We start from the raw sequence: 19,656 nt of genomic DNA on the forward strand, positions 1-19,656 counted from the left end.
CGAGCGTTGCGATAGGGGACGGTGAGAAGAAAGTGAGAAGCGTATATTACAAAAAAGCACACCATCTCATTCACTTTTAGAAACGCTTGAAGCAGTACAATGCCTCCCAAAAAGCCTACTGCCTAAACGCAAGAACAGATTGATTCCCGTAGAGAAAGAGACCGAATTCGCCAAGCAGCAGCTAGAAGAGCAGAAACCGCTGAACAAACACAGGTACATCGAGAGCAGGCCAGAATAGATGCTGCAGCTGCTAGTAAAAGTGCTGATACTGCTGAGCCGACCTGCTGAGCCGACCCAACAGCAACTCAAACGGCTCAGAGCAGCCGCTACAGCGGCCAGACGTGCAGAAACCTCCGAGCAGATACAGAGATATGATGATATGATGCACTAGCTACAACAGCTGCTCGACGAGCTGAATTTTCAGAGCAGATGTAACGGCGACAACAGCAAGATGCACTAACTACAGCAGCTGCTACCAGGCACCGTGTATGGACAGAAAACTTCGCGCTTGACTACATTCTTGCAATACAGTATAGGATCGAATTTTTCTATGGGACGAATGTCCAAAAATGCTCCAGATGTAATGCCTTACGTTGGAAAGGTGAGGCCATATATTTAGTTTATATAGTAGATTTTATTGATGATAAATTTTAATAACACAACTACATGTACATTACTGCTGCACTGTTTGTATATACCATGTCAAAACACAGGCTATAGACGGAGAACTGGTGAGTCATGATTAGTGTTTTAAGCATGTAGAAGTCTCAATTCAATAAATGCTGGCGATAGCTTAGCAGTGCAATAGCAAAAGGTTTTTTAGAATTTCTTAAAATGTGTAAAACTTTTCAATGCTGCTAGTTTGAAGAACTTCAGTTTGCCTCGCAATGTCAATTTCATTATCAGTTCTGTGTACAAAATTAGGACAACTCCGATTTGAGTGGTTCGAGACTGATGCATTGTAGACTAGCTGTAAAACACATTGCATATTTTCATTGTTCTCTCCAACATTATTGACATGTACGACTGCATATGTGTATGCAGTCTGATCAGCACAAAAATCTCAGTAGATTGCATATTTGGAGTTGTTTTACAGTATGAAAGACAACTCTCAATAAAACTATTGCTTTACGTAAATCTGTTCTCGAACACGGATAATGCAGCTAGTTAGAAAATTTGTGTCTGCGTTTTGGTTGAACTGAAAAAGCGATGACATTTTTCTTTTGCTGCCGGTTTCACTAAACTACCAAAATATTTAGCATTCATTTTGTTTGTCAAAGCATTGATTCTTGTGCAGACTGTTTTGCTGATTAAAGAAAACTGTAAGTTAAGGTTCTATGACAGAAACTCAGAACAATTTCAGCATGACTTAATTTCATCCATATGAGCAAAAAAATTTGCAGTGAAAGATGTTTGTTAGACAAACAGTCAAGGGGCTGAGCTAATGCGTGCGTCAAGTTAGTGGTTGTAGTTTATTGTTATTTCGATATATTGCCATCGGTCAATTTTGGTAAAAATTGATAAAAAAAAATTGATTTTGTCAATTTGGGTAAAATGAATTCAACTGATTCATTAAAGTCAGGACAAGTAAAGAATTGACCATAGAATTGTGGTGTTTTGCGGTTAATTGAATGAATTCTTACATGATCTATGATGTAAAGGAAGTGAGAACTAAATTTTTAATTTTTTGATAAAAATTGAATTGAATCGAGTCATTTTTAATGTCTTAAAACATTTCGAGAGTTACTTTTGATAAGCTTCAGCACGATTGGTCATTGTTGGTGTGGTGAGAATGCCTCATATGTTCAACAGTGTGTTATAATATATTTGGTCCGGGTTCAGTAATACCGGTCATCATGCTCTGCTGTCAGCTGAGTAGCCCCTCATTTTGTGGATGATACTTGTTAGAAAGCTGTCTTGGTGATAGCATCTGGAGTTCGCAGAAGTTGATTTTGGCTCAACTAAAAGCGTGCAAGAATTTATAATAGTATGAATTGTATGAGTTAATGCAACCACTGCTAGAAATATATATAACTGTATCTTTGATTATTTTTATACCACATAATCGAAATATTGTACTGCCCGGTGACAATAAGGATAACTTTGTTTTAGTCAGTTATTGTAAAGAACTAACTGAACGGGAAGATGATAGAGCATGTGGGTATACTCGAAAAACTCAAACAAATTTTGTTGAAGCATTACATGCAATACATGCAATACATGGAATACATGCAATACATGGAATACATGGAATGCAGTGAAAGTGACCGAGGCAATAAAAGATAAGTAAACGGAAAATTCGTTATAGAAGATAGAAAACAAGTCGTTGCAACAGGAAGTTATACTGAAACAAAGTATGTACTGTATGTGAAATGTACGGACTTTTTATAAATGAGCGTAGTGGACATAGAAATTGTATTCAAACTAATTCTTGTTTGCAGAAAATGCTTACGTATCTTACAAGTTGTGGCAAAAAATTCCAACTAGGATCACCCCGTAAGTTAGTAAGTGGATAGCTAAGCTAGCTAAGGTAGTAGTAGGTGGATAACTTCCAAATACATGTAGCAGCGTTGTTGAAATATTGGATGCTCAACACTAATGGACATTTTGTAGATTTTTTCATACAGGAAAATGTATTAAAAAGGTTTTTCAGTATACGCTACATGGTGATGTGTACTGATACAAGGAATAAACTAAACATATACATTACTTATTATTCCTTTTTGTGTGCGTAATCATTATACTGTATGTGTATATTAGGACTAGCCATAATATAATCATGTGTTGAGGGCGGAGCCTGTAGCCATTATATAATCATGTGTTGAGGGCGGGCCTGTTTTCATTATAACTCTTATATAACTAGCCAACTTCTTTACCCTCTTGAACTTTTTACCTACCCCCTTGAACTTACCTGCCCTCTAGGATATAAATACCTATACATGGGCAAAAACTATTCAATATCAAACAACCTTTTATTGGAATAACCTACCTGACAGATTGAAGAAAATTGTAAACAAATTTGACTTTAAAAACAAGTAAAATTCTATCTCCCGTCTCTCTGACTGGGGTGGGCTGAGGCCTGCCTTTGTTCTGCTGCTGTTGGCTGTTTTTGGGGCTTGCACAACATTAGCTGGGCTACAGTGCACCTATGGCTCCATCATCATTATCTCGAGCTCAGGTTGAGTGAATTTTGCTATACTTTTTTCATTTTCTCACTAATTTGTATTTAACCTGATATATTTACTAATATGCAGTTTATTTTTCGGTATTGTTTCTGTTGATGAAAATAAATACACACACACATATATGGTTACATTCATTCTCGTGCTCAATACAAGACATCTACATCTGCAAACATCAACTGGCTAGAAATCTTCTGCATTGCATCAGTATCACACTGCACTAGCAAACATCATCATCAATAAGCAGCTAGGTTGGCAATCTCAGATTGCACAAGCATCTCAGATTGCACAGCATCACAATGCACCAACAAACATCATCACTAATAAGTACCTGGGTTGGAAATTTCCTAGATTGCACCAGCACACAAAGTGCACCAGAAGGGCAGTTGTGTATCTTTGGCCATTTCCACTTGTCAGGACTCAGCGAAAGTGGTATTTTTCTTCAAAAAGTAGTGGCAAGTTTGGAGTTGCGATTCCTGCCAGCAGAGGGTGAGAGATCAGACAACCTTTCTTAGCCTGCTAACCAAAATCCACTTAAATAGATTCAATAGTTATAGCGGTTTATTGTGTGACGTTTTATAGTGAGTGTTACAGGTAAGTTAAGTTTGCTGCAATAACTTTGTTCTGGTATGAATGACAAAACTTCATGTTATTAAAAAAACTGCAATAAATTATTGAAAGCAAGGGTTACAATAACATAAAAAACAAACTTGGAAATCACGGCAATTTTACTAATCCATACTGTGAACAACTAAAGACGTTGAACGATATTACGTATTTATATATTGAGAGGAAGTACCAGTTTGTGGTAGTGGTTGTCAACCTAGATAAGCGCATTATCGAGGAGGGAATAATTCTCCAAACCTATTTTTAACCATGATAACTCTATAGCGCGGAAATCAAATGTACAGAAGTTTTTACACATCTATGCTTAGAAATGTTGATTATAAAAACAACTAGAACGGAATCGCGTGTACGATTGACGTTTTGTATTTTATGCTCCCTAATATGTGACGGTAAATTAGTTCAAAACCCGTCGTGTGTACGTATTTTTTAACAGCCTACCACGTGTACGGCCATCTTTCTTTATCTTAGCAACATAAACAATACATTCTACTATTCTTAATATTTATAATATCGTTAACTGCATGTAAATAAAGAAGGTATATTTTGCATTAGAGAACGAGTCGGTGAGTTAGTTATTTTTATATTAAATACAATAAATCATGCTTTTAGATAAAGACCAATACATTATGCATGAATAAATCTCGTTATAGCACCAATGATATACAGGTATATAGCACTTAGTGGATATTTTTTGTAGAGGAAACGCAATGTCAGTGTATGATCGAGCAGTAAGACCCACTGTCAAGCCAGTTGGTTCTACAGGGCTTCATGTTGGTCCGGGAGCATATGATGTGGAGCTTACAGACAAATCAAAGATACGATCGGGTCCGTAAACTTTGTTTAAAGATTTATTATATCGTGGTACATAAATTGCTGTTGACGTTATTTAGTTCAGAATTCAAATGTAAATTAGTTAGTAAACATACCTGCTAACTCTTACGCATTGGGCGTGAGACTCACGCAATCACCCCAAAGAAAAAAACGAAAATGCGTGAGATTTTTGTCCCAATTTCCACAATTTCATATATACTATCATTGATACATCAATTGCCCCAAAACCAAATTTCACGCATTGCCCCACTCTTGGGTTGGCAGGTCTGTTAGTAAACCGCCAACAATTTGTGATAGTGTTAGCCATACATCTCCTATAAAATAAAAAGTTTCGTAGTACCTTTCAGAAGAAATCAGCATTATGTTGGCTTTTTAGTCACTTCTGAGTTTTTGTCATGACTCGATTATACCCCTAAAATTCTCGTGGTTTATATGGTTATGGCAAGTAGATTATGCCAACCAACGTTTATAACTAAAAGCACTTTGCCATACTTGTAAACATACTAAGTTGTGTTACTTATGTATCCATTTAAAAATTATTATTTTCTTCTAGAGCATTGATTAGGTTAAATTTTGCTTCAAAGCACGCTTTTCTGTGAATAGAATTTTAAAACTACATAAATTTTTATCTATATCGGATTAATTTCAGATGGCTATGCGCCATTCTCTTCTATGACAAGTCGAGACACACATATAAATCTTCATGATACTTCTATTGCTGCACCCGGTCCTGGGCAGTATGACAATCACATGATCCGTGATCATGTTAAAGTGAGTGCTCTATGTTTTTAATTACACTCATCGCACTATATATATTATTACTAAAATGCCATTGTTAGGTTAACCAAGTTTGCGAAGCTTGTGTTTCTAGTATTGTAGTTCTCTGACATCACGGTGCTAATATTACAGTTATTTTTTTTATTGTTGGTAGGACTAGCAAAAAACAGACTGTCTTTTTTTTCAAAATTTTTAAAAACACATAGTATAAATACTCTAAAATTTTAAGCATTCATTTTGTTGCATGTTGTAAATAGAGAATGTCTATACTTTTATTTTAGGGTGGCTCTACACTCGCCAACACATCTTCTAGATTTGTCGAACAGGAAGCATTTACTCCTGGCCCTGGTGCGTATCAGCTCAGAAACTTAGAGGTCAACGGAAAGTCAAAAAAACCGCCAACGGAAAGTAGAGTGAGTAGAGTGCATATAAATTGAATTTGTGTTTTAAAAGTGAATATTCATGTTATAAAATGCATGATTATACATACTAGAGCTACCTAATGGAGTCACTACTGCGGCAGGAGATGACGAATGTTGATAGTAGATGAGTAAAATGTTTGACATTGCAATAGTTTTAAGTTCATCGGTTAAGATCTATGAAATGGCATTGAAATTGCTGGGATTATCAATGAACAACTTTCTACATTATATATCATACCAACAATATATGTCATCATATAAAATATTATATATATACAATGTTAATCAGACCGAAGGTCTACAGTGTTAACGCAGTTGGTCTGCCTCCTGAGATGACAGTACAAGTTTTCTTGGGACTATAAAAGCTTCTTTCTGTGAAAGATGTTTGTTATTGGTCTATGTCATATTATATATTGACTACGTATTGATTATGTGACAGCATTTAGTAAACACTATTTTCTCTAATGATTGTCATTGTTCAGAAATTATTCCTAGTGTGTATTGCTCAATGGTTGGATTGCAGGCGCGTTTGGTTATTGTGAGGAAGCCAGAAGCACCATCTATTCCCACACCCGGGCAAGCGTATGGTTTTGAAGAAAATGAGGACGGAACATTACGACGACAAGATCCACCTGAGCGAGACACGAGTATCGGGCCTGCATTTTACTCAGCAGAAAAGGTTTGCTACGACCATTTCTTGTAGAAATCATTGTTCTAATGCCGTGGATTTTAAAAGTAACCTGATATGCTAAAAGCAATACTCTTTTATCATAGCCCTTCGTTCAAAAAGATACCCTCTTGTTCATCATAGAACTAATAATTTTTGCATAGAAGTTATCTTGATTAAGGTAGTTAGGTAGACAACTCGTAAAATTTTATATATAATAATGCAGTATTTTAAACAAAAAATTGTAAAATGAAATTAAAACAAAATATTGGATTATCAAGAGTTGTCCTATCAATATTCTAAATTGGAAAATGTTCTAGTGTTTTGGAGGCAGGCTATTTGTAAAAAATTGTTATAATACAGTAGCCTTGATTCAATAGACTTAGTAGGTTTACTGAAGGCAAAAGTTGATATAGTCGTACTTTATATAGTTAAACTAATATGCATTGATATGGTTGTAAGAGGCTGATCTGAGAAAACTAGCAATATGAACTGGTATGTGACGATTCTGTTGGTGCATTCATTTTCAAACTTGCCAATTCTAAATTGTGGTGGCAAATGTTGACAGGTCATAAACTGACCAGTTAGCTGGCTTTGCTTTAGCCCCATACGAAAGTAACAGAAACTTACAAGGGAATTCATTGGGGCAAGTACTCCACAAAGAGGACAGACTTCTCTGGTAAGGCTGGACCAGGGCCAGCGGAGTATGACCCTCAGCTCGATATAACTACTGGCATGGAGCATCTAAACTTGAGGAATGAAGACAGAAGCAAGAAATTTGATGCAAAGATTCCTCGCTACCATGAGTGGGTAGTCAAGGAGGAGGAGAAGAAGGTGAGTTATGACTGGGTAGTCACATAGGAAGCAAGACAAGCATGTAAGATGAGCGAGAATGTCATTTTAGGAGTTGTCTATTCTTTTGAATGGTGATATGGCTAATGCCATATTTGACTTCGGAAGGTACCAATCTAGCTGACAGCAATTGACACATTAAGTTAATAAGAGTACATTGAAGGATTAGTAGGTTTTCAGCCGTTTTCTTGACAGTTTAATTTATAAATTCAACCCGTGTTTGTACAACTGGTTAGCAATAAAAAATTTCAATAAAACATATGATGGGGAAAGAGAGAAGACTGCATGAGACAAGGTTTGTTAGAATCAACTTACGACCAAATTGAGTTCTGGCTACTCCTTAATAACTAAACCGTCTGCTCTTTCCTAGTAGATCGCATCAGATGGTTGGTTGAGCATGCTGTCAATTGTGGTCCCTCACAACTTCTCTTGGTAAAATAACGCTTTTGTAGTCTTTTTTGCTATATTGAAATATCATTATTTTGTCACTGAGCTAAATGGTTCCTTTAATTAGTTTTTATACTATATTATGTCAGTACAAAACATTACTTACAATATGGAAGATCCTAATGATATCATCAAGATAGAAAAACATAGGCAAACATTTAAAGCACTCATCTTTATCCGTACTTTCTGGTACCTGTTCGCTGTCTAAAATTAGATTTTTATTAAATGATTGATTTTATCTTTGTTGAAAACACCGTTTACACGATTAATTGGTTACCAGTTATTATACATAAAAAATTAAAAATAAATATAATATAATTTATAATATATAATACATATAGTTTATATTATTTTTATAATATATACAAATATATAATATAATTATTAAAATTATTCTGTAAAATGTATACGTACATACAAGGTGTTACGGGCCTTTTATTTAACATTTTAAGATGTTCTCACATATAAAATTTGAGTAATGAGGGGCGAGTTTGTATACTCATCCGCCAATTCCGGTGTGCATAATAGCCGGTAGGTCGGCCTAAGAACTCGCAAAAAATGTCTAAAGTTTGTGTCTCACATAGCTATCAGAATTTTTTTAAAGATTTCCACATATTTGAGAATTAGCATTGGATCAAAGCATTTAGTTATTCCTGACTGTAGCATCTGTCTGTGATGGCATCAGATGAGGGTCTCTGTTAGTAACAGTAAAAGAATGTGTTTATAAGTTTATAGATAAGATCGTAACGAGAGTCAAGTTCATGCTTGGCATCTGCAGGAGTCAAGTTGTGTCTAGGTTGAAGCTTTCATAATCGTACCTGTCATATTAGTAATTTAGTACCTTTATCAGCTGTCAAATCTGTACAATACCTGAGTTTTCTGTTTATATTACTCATTACTTTTCTATTATTTTAATAGTAATGGTTACTAACAATTGTTAAAATCTTTATAGTTTTTATTTTGTAAAGTTTTGATATTCGAGCCATGCAATAACTTTAACTTTTTTCAAAGAATATTAGCAATTGTGTCATGTCAGTTGCTAATTACAGTTACAGATGTTGGGAGGATGATATAACTTATATAGGCTGTTGGTTTATGTAATTTATTTAGATAGTGAATTTATACATTTGCATCATCATTTTATATACATGTAGTTGTTATTATTTTGTTGCCCAAACATTTGCTTTCCATTGAGTGCCAGCAACCGTCAAATTCATAATTTGTATATAAGTACATAGGCTGCCAGGAGAAAGATTAGGCTCTCTGAACTTCTTGAAAAATAGAGATGGAGAAATAGTTACTCCAGGTGTAGTTACATTTATTGATGGTAGTTACATCTATTGATAGTAGTTACATCTATTGATGGTAGTTACATCTATTGATGGTAGTTACATCTATTAAGGGTAGTTACATCTATTGATGTTACATCTATTGATGTTACATCTATTGATAAAACACTTTTCTGTTGAATCATTTCTACCAGTCTCATTATAATTTCAGGCAGCAAATAGCATAAACAGTTGCTGCCTTCAATTAATATGTCATATTCTTATAACTGAGTCAAGGGGCTGAATCATGCACACTTGATACCAAGTAAACCCTAGTCTGCTTAAGTCTATGATGTCATTTGTTTACCTTCTCATCTCGCATGCAGCAATGTCTAACTACAATACCTGCTGCAACAAGAAGGACAACTCCTGTTTAATATGCTAAATACATGTATTCAGAATAGTTGTTATTTCAGTCAGTTCCAGGCCCTGGGAGATATGACATTAATAGTGGATTTGATCCTGAAGTCAAAAAACTCAACCAGGAAGGGATAGAGGTAGAGCATCCTCCTTTCCTTTCACAGTCCAGAAGATTTGGGGCTAACAAGAATGCGATACCTGCACCAGGCACATATAATGATCCTAGAACTGCTTTAGGCTCGCTTAAGAAAATAACGGGGTTAAAACGAAGTCCGTTCGGACAAACGGCTGTTAGATTTGCTCCTACACATCATACAAGGAAAACCCCAGGTTTGTAGAGTTATGTTCGCGTGTGAGTTTCTATTATTATATGTATTGTGTCAGCAGTGTTAAACATGATGGAGTTCAGCCTGAAAATCAAGCTAAGATGTTACTACTCAAATGGATAGACAATTCCTAAAATGGCTTGCTGGCTCATCTTACTTGTTTGCGTTACTTGCTTGTTTGGTGTTTGGTTTATAGTTACTTTTCTATTATTATTGCATCAAATGTATTTCCTTTTGATTAGCTGTCAAAAAGCATTTGCATTTGCTGCCTTCACTTTGCATAAATAACTTTCTGTGTTAAAAACAAGTTAAAAAAAATTTATTTGAAAAAGTTAATATATTTGAAAGATTAGCTATGCATATTCATGAGGACTATAACATGAAACATATTATTTGCCAGTTTTCCTTTTATGACTACCTTTTGAAGTTGTCCTCTCTTCATCATCGCCTATTACCGCTTTTCATTTTGCAGGTCCTGGAGCATACAACAAGGTAGGAATCGGGCAAGAAAGCATGAAAAAAGCGTACATAGAGAGCACGAGACGCGGTGTATTTGGCACAACGTCTGCAAGAATAAACGCTATGGTGAAAAGAGATGATTACTATCTACCGGGCCCTGCTCACTATGCCGTAAAGGAAGCAACAAAAACAACGGCCGAACTCAAACGAGGCCAACCGATGGGAGTTTTCTCCTCTCTTTCTAATAGAGTGCATGAAGATGTAGAGGCTAAGGTGAGCTGGTAACCAAAGTTTAGATTGGTAACTACCTAGACATACAGCTTTAAACTGTTTGTCTGCGGTTAAGGTGACTCAGAAGATTGGCCGCTCAATTAGAAATAGTATTATTTAAACCAGATAAGACCCTTTAAATAAAGTTATTCATCTTGCCAGCTATAGATAAGATCCTGGGCTATTTCTTAAACGCGTTTTGATTAGGAGAGTCGCTATGAGCACTGTTGCTTATAAAACAATAATTTTATCTTTAGTTGGTTATGTTGAAAGGCTTAAATCCACTTGGCAAGGTGCAGGCAAGCACTGCGAGGCTCCACACGAGTGCAAACTCGTTCACTTCTCGCCCCGCTTAGTTCTGGACCCAACAACGTGTGACAAGGGTATGCCAACTCACAAACAGTTGTCCTCGACTTATTTGCTTACACTGAGAATTTTAAATAAAAATATTGTTACTTCTTTTGATTAATCTTTGACAGGGGCCATCGTCTCCGACGCATAAACATTATCAAATAAAAATATACACTGCCTTTCTACATATCTGGGGCTTTAGTGACACGCAGCAAAAAATTACCTGTCTACCACCAGCCCACAACAAAAAAGTCCTAACTATGTAAACAAAGCGTATTTGGCATATGACTTGTGTTGACGATAAAGCTTTAGATTGGAGGGCTCGTTTATACTGTAAGAGGCTTATGAAGGGCCAATGGTGGGCTTAATTATGCACGAGCATTCGTTGTCTATACATTATCAAAACAAAGATCCTTCACGAGCACAATGTTTTACATGATAGCCTAGCCTCAGTTTCTTGTATATGTGCATAAAGAATCGTTAAAGATCGGACATAAAGTTACGACTTATCGTCAAAGCGTAAAGATGATGTCAGAGTATTGCAGACTAGATGGCTATACACTTAGTCGAGTATTGCAAACACTACAACGGCATCATTCACCTGTTTCGATTTTTATCCTCTTGAGTGCTTTGCTTTCTTTATCCCACTGCTGGCACCGATCCGTTGCAGGCAAGCATCCACGCCACTAGATTTGCATAATAACCATTTATAATTCTCATACGCTATAACAAGATGGAACATAAAAATGTTGACTCTCATGCCAGCCAGCTATGAACTTATTTAGGATGATTGGTATTCAGACAGAGGAAGGAAACTTTCTGTTTGCTTTAAGTGTTAAAAGATATCAAGCTATTTTTGGTCTGTCAGATAAAAATGAAAGCTTCGTTATGAAAAATAGCGAGATAAACCAGACAGAGTTCCAAATATGTCTTTAAGCATAGTTTGCATGGATCAAAAAGTGGATGAATACGTGACAGGTCATATCATTTTCAATACAAATGAGGCATTTCATATAGTGTACAATGGGCTTCCAAAGTGAAAATTGTCAATATGGCTTCTTAGACTTTAGTGAAACCAAGTCTTTTCCAACATTCATGACAATGTAATGCTTGTAGCGTATGGTTGCTACGACCTTCCTAAACATCAACAAATCCATCATCTTTGAAGACAAATTTTTAAGTTTTTTTGTGTTTACCATATTGACCAACACCACCTTCGATAAAAAGCTGTATCTCAGGTTAAATTGCTTCGATTTCAATCCCGAAAACAGTTTTAAAAAGCTGAGAAATTTTTCTATTACATAGGGCTAAAAAACACTTTTGTGGTCCAGCTTCATTTGTATTGAAAATGATATGACCTGTCACAATTATTCTGTTGAAGGCTGTGCCATATTTAGGAAACTGTGACATACTGCGGCTGTATGTTATTATCACATGTTGTAGGCCGTGCCTCCTCCTGGTTCTTATGATGTCGACATGTCCTACAGACAGTCGCAACTCAGAAAAGATCCAGCTCCTCCTAGAAACGAGACCGCGGCAAAAAGAAAGGAAGCATTCGCTACTTCTTCATCTCGTTTTGCACCACCTCGTGACATTCAAATCAGGAAACCTGACGCTGTTAATCCAAGTACGTAGGCATATGTTATACCCTCACATTGAGTGAATGGTGAGTGTCGTGTGCGTGTCAGAGAGTCATATATGCATACTAGAGCAGTAACGTTAGCCTTTTTCTCTTTTCTAACAAAAGAAGTTACTGATCATTTCGGAGTGGCACAGCAGTTGCTAACCGACTTATTCTCGTACGTCTTTTGCCACATTTATGTTGACCTTTGGGTAAATTTTAAATACCAGAAAATACTGATAATTGCATTTATCACAGTCTTTCATAATTTAAGGCCTGAAAAGCATATCTACGGGTGATATTAAATGTCTTCTAGCCGTTGCTCGTCTTTTTAAGGAACGTCCTTCGCCTGGTCTTTGTCTCAAGTTAATTGGCAGGCATAGCTGCTCGCAATTACTTCTGTAACTAAAGCCTCCCTTCTTGCTGATAAATGCTACACTGCTTGGCAACATGAGCCAGCTGTTTATAAAAGAATTGTTCTTTCGTTATCCTTGATGTTTGATTTTAGGAGACACATGTCTCTTCACTAGTAGTGACTGTTGCTGCTTTGTAAAAAAATTGTCATGAAATCACAACGCCGTTGCTTAACTGGGCTGAATCCTGCGTCTCTATCGTGTTTTTGGTTTTCACCATCATGTAGGTGACTTTATATTGAACAAAATTATTTGGGTTAAAAAAGTATAGATTTGCTAAAATAACATAAGTATATCAAATTTGCATGATAAAATAGCAGTATTCAAGTTTTAGTAAATACCGAGATTGGCTGAAACTGAATACTTAGCAGTTTGAACTTTCAAACTTATTTTCGACCTCCGAGCATTGCTTCGACAGTTTAAAGGATTATCAGAAAGAAATCGTTGACCCTCGCTGACTGGCACATGGGACTAATTAGCAGCAATGGTAATCAATCGAGCCATTTTTTAAAATTCTTTCTAAACTATACAGTGTTGAAAATTGATTTTTAAATCAATCTATAACTTTGCATTCAGTTGTTTAAATTTTATCCGTGTAGCTTTTGTTTCAATTATGCTGACTTTACGCAGCAAGAATAACATATCATTATCAACCTAAGATGTTGTTTCACATTATAAGTTTTTGACGTTAAAGAGAGCAATAGATTCTGCAATAGAGAGAGATATTACAGCCGGCCTATAATAGACAAGACGTTTAGATGAGGTTTAACGATAAACTAAAGCAGAGCTAAGTGGGGATTATATTGAGAGCTGCGTCAACAGATATGCCGATTGGGAGCGGCTGGGCTCACCCCAGATACGCGGCTAGAGAAGTGCCTGATCACTTCTAGTGTTACCGCGTATGCATAAACTGCTCGGACGTGTAGAACACGATATCCTTGCTTACATAGCTTTATTGTTTGCTTGTAAACATTCTGTGAGCAAGACGGGTCTGATCTGCGCTACGTGTGGATGGCAGCGTGTCAGCCGAATGTTCTTTGATAATAAAATGATTTTGTGTTCGTAAATGTTGATATTTAATAGGTTGTAAATCTTGTGAAGCTGTCTGTTTTGAAGTCCGCTCTAAACTAGATGGATAATGTAAACCTTTGATGAAATGAATGTTTCTTTTTGTGATGGTCTAGTTCAGTTGTAACAGTGCTGCCTCATGAAACAGGCAGCACCTAAAGTACAGACTTCAAACTCATGTTTTACTTGTTTAATATTAAAGATAAACTTAGACAAAATTTTGTTAAATTTTATCAGAAAATATCGCTATTTTTCTATCATTTGCGATTGTTTTTAATGTTTGAGGTTGTCTGATTGCCAGGATGTTTCAAGATTAAAATTGACAAAACTTGATCGCGGTTAAAACTCTCAGATCAGGCGAAAGTGCGATTGTGACATCTATAGTTGCAAAGAGACCGACAGAATAGAGACCCGTAACGCTGCAACTTCAATGTAATAGCCGATGTCAACTCTAGCAACCAGTGATGTCATTTTACACATATTTTTCTTCCGAGCATTTTAACCGCCATCAAGTTTTCTCGATTTTAACCTTGAAACATCCTGGCAGTCAGATTATCGCAAACATCAACAACAATCGCAAATGAGGGAAAATGTCGATACTTTATGATATAATCTACAAAAATTTAGTGCAAGTTCATATTCAATTAAGCGTGTAGAAAAATATGATAGCAGGTAAAGCTATCATAGCAGGTAAAGCTATCATAGCAGGTAAAGCTATCATAGAAGTATAGATGTGAAGCTGGTGCTCAGAGGGTTAAATTAACGTACAAACATCGTTCTGTCCAATCTGATCAGGTCTCACACTGGGCCATGTCTGATTAATGTAAAGTTGACCAAGTCCATAAAAAGGTCAAGCAGCTCCCAAGCAAAGCATTGAATGATTGGGTCTGTTAGGGGCCTATTTTAAAAATGCTAGCTGTGTTTTATCGCAGCACGCGCGGAGAGTCCCATGAGAATTCATAAGCATCCTTAAAGTGGTAATCACGCAACGACGTTTTTCTGAGTACCTAATTACAAGCAATAACTCTTTTTCTAAAAGAAGATGATTTCTCACATGTTCACATTGCTGTGGAAGGCTTGATATTTAGAATAACCGTGATCTATATATGGAACTAAACGCTGCAATTGTGGTTAGTTGTAATACGCTCGCGTGCTGAATGAATCAAAGGATATACCGGTGGTGTGCGGTGGTATTTATCCAATTTCTGACCACTAACGCGAGTTTACAATACAACGCTTTTCATCCCATTATTGAACAAGTGGTTGGTGGTCTTGTAGAAATAATATCTATAGGTGCTTAGCTGGAGTTGTTGATGTTAGTTTGTGGCATTACTTTTTGGTTCCAGCAGGCGTGCTGCCTGATAAAAATATGGGAACCTATTTACTACGCGGAGCTGGGGCCAACCTTCTTAAGACATTCTGTTGGTGCATTTCGAACTATCGATACTTTATTTAATACGTGGGCAGGTTGAAGGTCAAGTTTTTCTTATTGAACAGGTCCTGATGAAGTTAGAATTATGTCTTGGTTAGGTACATGCAAATGTAAAATAATCAAGGTTAAAAGGAGACAAGACACAGTTTCATGCTGCCATTTTTTACTAAAAATTTGGAAATGAAATATGTTATTGCTGACGCATCAGCGTGGGAACACAGGCTGCCGGGAAGACACTTGCACGGGAGTTGAGATTAGCTTTTTGGACTAGGCAATGTTTGTAGGGGATAATCATAGCCAAGCTGATAAGCATTTCCTTGGTGGAGTCACCTGATATGATGACAAGACAGTGTCACTTGTCTGGGTGAGAGTGATCGAGGAAAAGAAGAACAGGTTGCGAATATGGCATGACTAGAATATTTAGGGAGTGAGATATAACTGAGAAAATGTGACAGAAAGGATGAGGGAGAGGAAAACCAGAAAGGTGACAAACTGAAGTTTAGGGAGAAGTAAAACATACAGAGAAAAACCTGTTACAAAGTAGGGAAACTTAGTCATAAAAAATATAGGATGCGATGATGGTTTGAGGAAGGTAGGGATTGCAGGAGCCACAAGGTTTAAGAAGTGAATTAGAGTTTTATTGAAAAAAACATGTAAAGATAAAAGGTTAAAAGAAATAAATAAAAATATAAAAAGTGGAAAGTTGTGTCTGAAGAGAAAGACAATGCCAATGACAACCAACCTTGTTTGTCATTGCCCATATCCCTCTTAACTGTCATGAATAACGCAAACCCTCTTCTATCATAGGTCCGGCAGCGTATGATCCCAATGTAAAGGCTATTGATGACAAGGGAGGCAAACTTGTGTACAAGGAGAGGAGATTTAGGGACTTGTCAAAGGAGGATGTGCCTGGCCCGGGAACCTATGAGGTGAGATTATATGGTCGATGTATGGCTGACTGAAGGTATTAATCTAGGCTGCGTGCGATGAGCTGTCTAGATAATGATTCATAGGTCTAGTCTTACAGTTAGCATCGCTAAGCATCTGTAACTGTTGACTCCTCGCAGGATGATAAGAGATCTGCTATTACAGGAACGATTCACATGAATGAGCGAGCGTTTTATTTTTATTCATCAAGCTATTTTGTGAGAGATGATACGGGTGATACGGCGGAATAAGGGAAAAATGTTATCTATATATCATCCATTCAAGCATTGAAATTTTAGCTAGGTTTTTGCGACGTCTTTCGACCATCAAGAGCCCGTGTCCATTTCAAGAGTCGAGTACACATTGTTTTATTGTTAGTTTTTCTTATTGTAAATGTATATTTGATTTATGTAGATACAGTCAGTCATATTTCGGTCACATTGTTAGTTATATCAGCTCAAATATTCTCACATACTTTAATCATGGGCGGCTCAGGGTATGGAAACCAGCTGCCATGTTGTTTCGCAATAACATGCAGCAAAATATTTAAATATATCACCCCCACAATTTCTCTGATTTTCCTATAAGGATTCATTGTTTGTTCAATTTTTTTAATCCACGAGTCTTTAAAAAAGTGTCTAGTCTTGGGGACATAATAATTGATGCACTCTAAAATTAAGTGTAAATATCTTACCAGAGGATATTATTTGCTTTAGATGAACAGCGAAAGTTTTATATATATAAATGTCGACAGCGTAGATAATAAACCATGTTTTCTCTTGGCATATAGCAACAGTATGGCTCAGAGTTTAGTCTGTGGCATGTTTCAAGGGTGTGTTTAGCGGAAGAGTTGTGCTCTTTCTAGAACATTCCTTTAAAAGTTAGGAGGTGCTCCGCTTTAAAGCGTTTAAAAACGTTATCAATCATTGTTTTGTTGTAAGCTTTTTAAATTTATATTACTAGAGATATGCTTCATAAGCGCTTTAACAGTTTAGACAATTTCAAACTGTAGGAAAGCATTGTTACAATTATATTTGATTTTATTTGTGTTTATCAAGATTTTGCACAAAAATAAGCATTGGAGAAAACTTTTCAAGGTGTGAAAAGTTTAATATGCTAAAAAATTTTAAGAATGAATAAAATTGGCATAATTATTTCGTTCAACTTTTTTGAACAATTTTTCACCCTTATTCTGATGTATCACGTTGGTTTAATTATATTAATTTTGCATTGTGTGATGTTATATGGTATGATATTATATGGTATGATGTTACATATTGTTATATGATATTAATTTGTATTATATTATATTGTATGATATTACAGTATGTGGTATTCTATTTCTTGTAGTATTCACCGCTTATACAAGACACAGTCCTCAAAGGTACATTCAATGCTACCTTGAATAATCCAATCACGCAGCGGATTCAGGGTAGTCAGCCAATCAAAGGGCAGCAAGCATTCTTGCTCGGAATATAACAGCAGATACCAGTCAACGAAACACTCGCTAATGGCATGGTTGGATCCATTAGCCCACATTCCATACACCAACTATGCGCAGACAATGGGATACATAAAATACCACCCGTACTCGCAAACAAGGGGTTTGGATAGGAACCTGATTGTATCTCATTAAGAGGCACCCGACTCTTCAATTATTTTGTTATTAAAACAGATTTTACGAGGGCCTGTAATTTATTCTCTTACAAACCACTGACCACATAGATTTGATGTAATAAAATATTTATTGGACCACCAGGACCTAGAAATAGAAGAGTCGGCGCTAATCACCATCTTAATCAGATATCGAGTTAGTCTTTGTCATTTTGGCCCGCATAGCTGAGCGGGGAGTGACTCGCTACGTGCCACAAGCATTAAACTTGACAGGAGACATCTGCTGTTACATTCTATCTTCTACCTCCTCTTAATTCCATTTTTATACAGTTGTTTCACGACTTGTCACGACTATAAGCGAGATGACAGCCGTTTGCAGGTGCTTAACAAGTCAGAGCACTTGTTATACAATACCGCACAGTAAATATACGTGTGATAGCTTGAATCTGATAGTTGGGTGTTATCTTGAGAACGACTGAGCAGGTTATATACTTGATCCCACTGCACTCGAGAGCACCAGATCTGAACTTACTTGCATCAGTAAAACATTTGATGTTTTTTAACTTCTCATAGTGATGTCAGTCAAAGTTTAGTGCACTGTGATGTATTAGTTGTCTATTAGATTATGTCATATCTTCACAGATTTTATTATAAATGCTCTGCTCAAATGTGCGTGTACATGTATATAGTATAATATTTATTTATAATTTACCTGTAAAATTTTGATGTCTATAATAAAGAAAGACAGAAAGCAAACAACAATATCTGATGAAACAAATATATTTGAAAGCTCAAGTTTTGCAAGCTCTTTATATAGTGTAAAATTGAAACATAATTAAACTTGATTTGTGGTAAAATTTTCAACAAGTTATGGAACTACATAACCCGTTATTGGCAGTGAGTTGCCAAAATGCAGTTCAAACCAATATAAGCCAAAAATGGCATAACACTCCATTGTACACTATGAACTAACATGCTTCAATGAAAGGGTTTCTTCTCAACCTTGTTCAATTTGATTAAAAAATATTTTCAAAATTTTTACTATAATAAGAGCCATGTCTGTCCGAAGCTGCTCTAAGAGCATTAACAAAGAAATTCCACCATATAAGAATTGAACCCAAATGTTCAGATTTTCAGCCACCCACACTACCAACTGAGTCCCTCAATTACCTTGCTACACCATGAAATAACTATGCGTATACTTATTACACATGAAGATCTCTTACAGCGCACAGGACTGCCAGTTCACTAGGAAGCGTATATTTTAGCATAGGACTTTGGGTGATCTCATGGGCCAACCATCCGACTATCATAACCAAAGAGAAACAAAATGTCGTGATTGATCAGTGACGATGAAAGTTAATCCGCTTGAGTGTTTTATTATCATTCTCTCTGTATACAATTAATCTATGGAATACTGCACTCACCGACTGTCTTGATCTCTATTCAAAAGCAATGCCTCTATAATCTATACAATGTAAAACTTGTTGACCAATTGGGGTAGCTAATTATCTATTGACTCGCCATACCTCTTCTTATTGGCTAATCATTCAACTGTCGGCTCATTCAGCGGAGATGAAATATCACATGGAATTGTTGTTATTAAGAGAATAAGTTGCTTTTATTGCATTTAGTTGATGGTCTGTCAGTGTTTCTGCAAGAAAGCGAAGAGATAGAGTTAT

At 36.3% G+C, this 19,656-nt stretch overlaps 1 protein-coding gene across 1 annotated transcript; it reads left to right on the top strand.

Annotated features, from left to right (window-relative positions):
* Positions 1-4,351: 4,351 nt before the first annotated feature.
* On the top strand, positions 4,352-18,683 carry LOC137401935 (sperm-tail PG-rich repeat-containing protein 2-like). The gene is made up of 11 exons (XM_068088411.1): positions 4,352-4,372; positions 4,507-4,634; positions 5,290-5,411; positions 5,699-5,830; positions 6,363-6,518; positions 7,110-7,340; positions 9,550-9,823; positions 10,292-10,551; positions 12,343-12,526; positions 16,241-16,362; positions 17,711-18,683. Exons 2-11 carry the CDS (start codon positions 4,517-4,519, stop codon positions 17,837-17,839), a joined length of 1,728 nt encoding a protein of 575 aa, XP_067944512.1. The 5' UTR covers positions 4,352-4,372; positions 4,507-4,516; the 3' UTR covers positions 17,840-18,683.
* Positions 18,684-19,656: the final 973 nt, after the last annotated feature.

This window comes from Watersipora subatra, chromosome 1, assembly GCF_963576615.1.
Source record: "Watersipora subatra chromosome 1, tzWatSuba1.1, whole genome shotgun sequence".
Taxonomy (NCBI): domain Eukaryota; kingdom Metazoa; phylum Bryozoa; class Gymnolaemata; order Cheilostomatida; family Watersiporidae; genus Watersipora; species Watersipora subatra.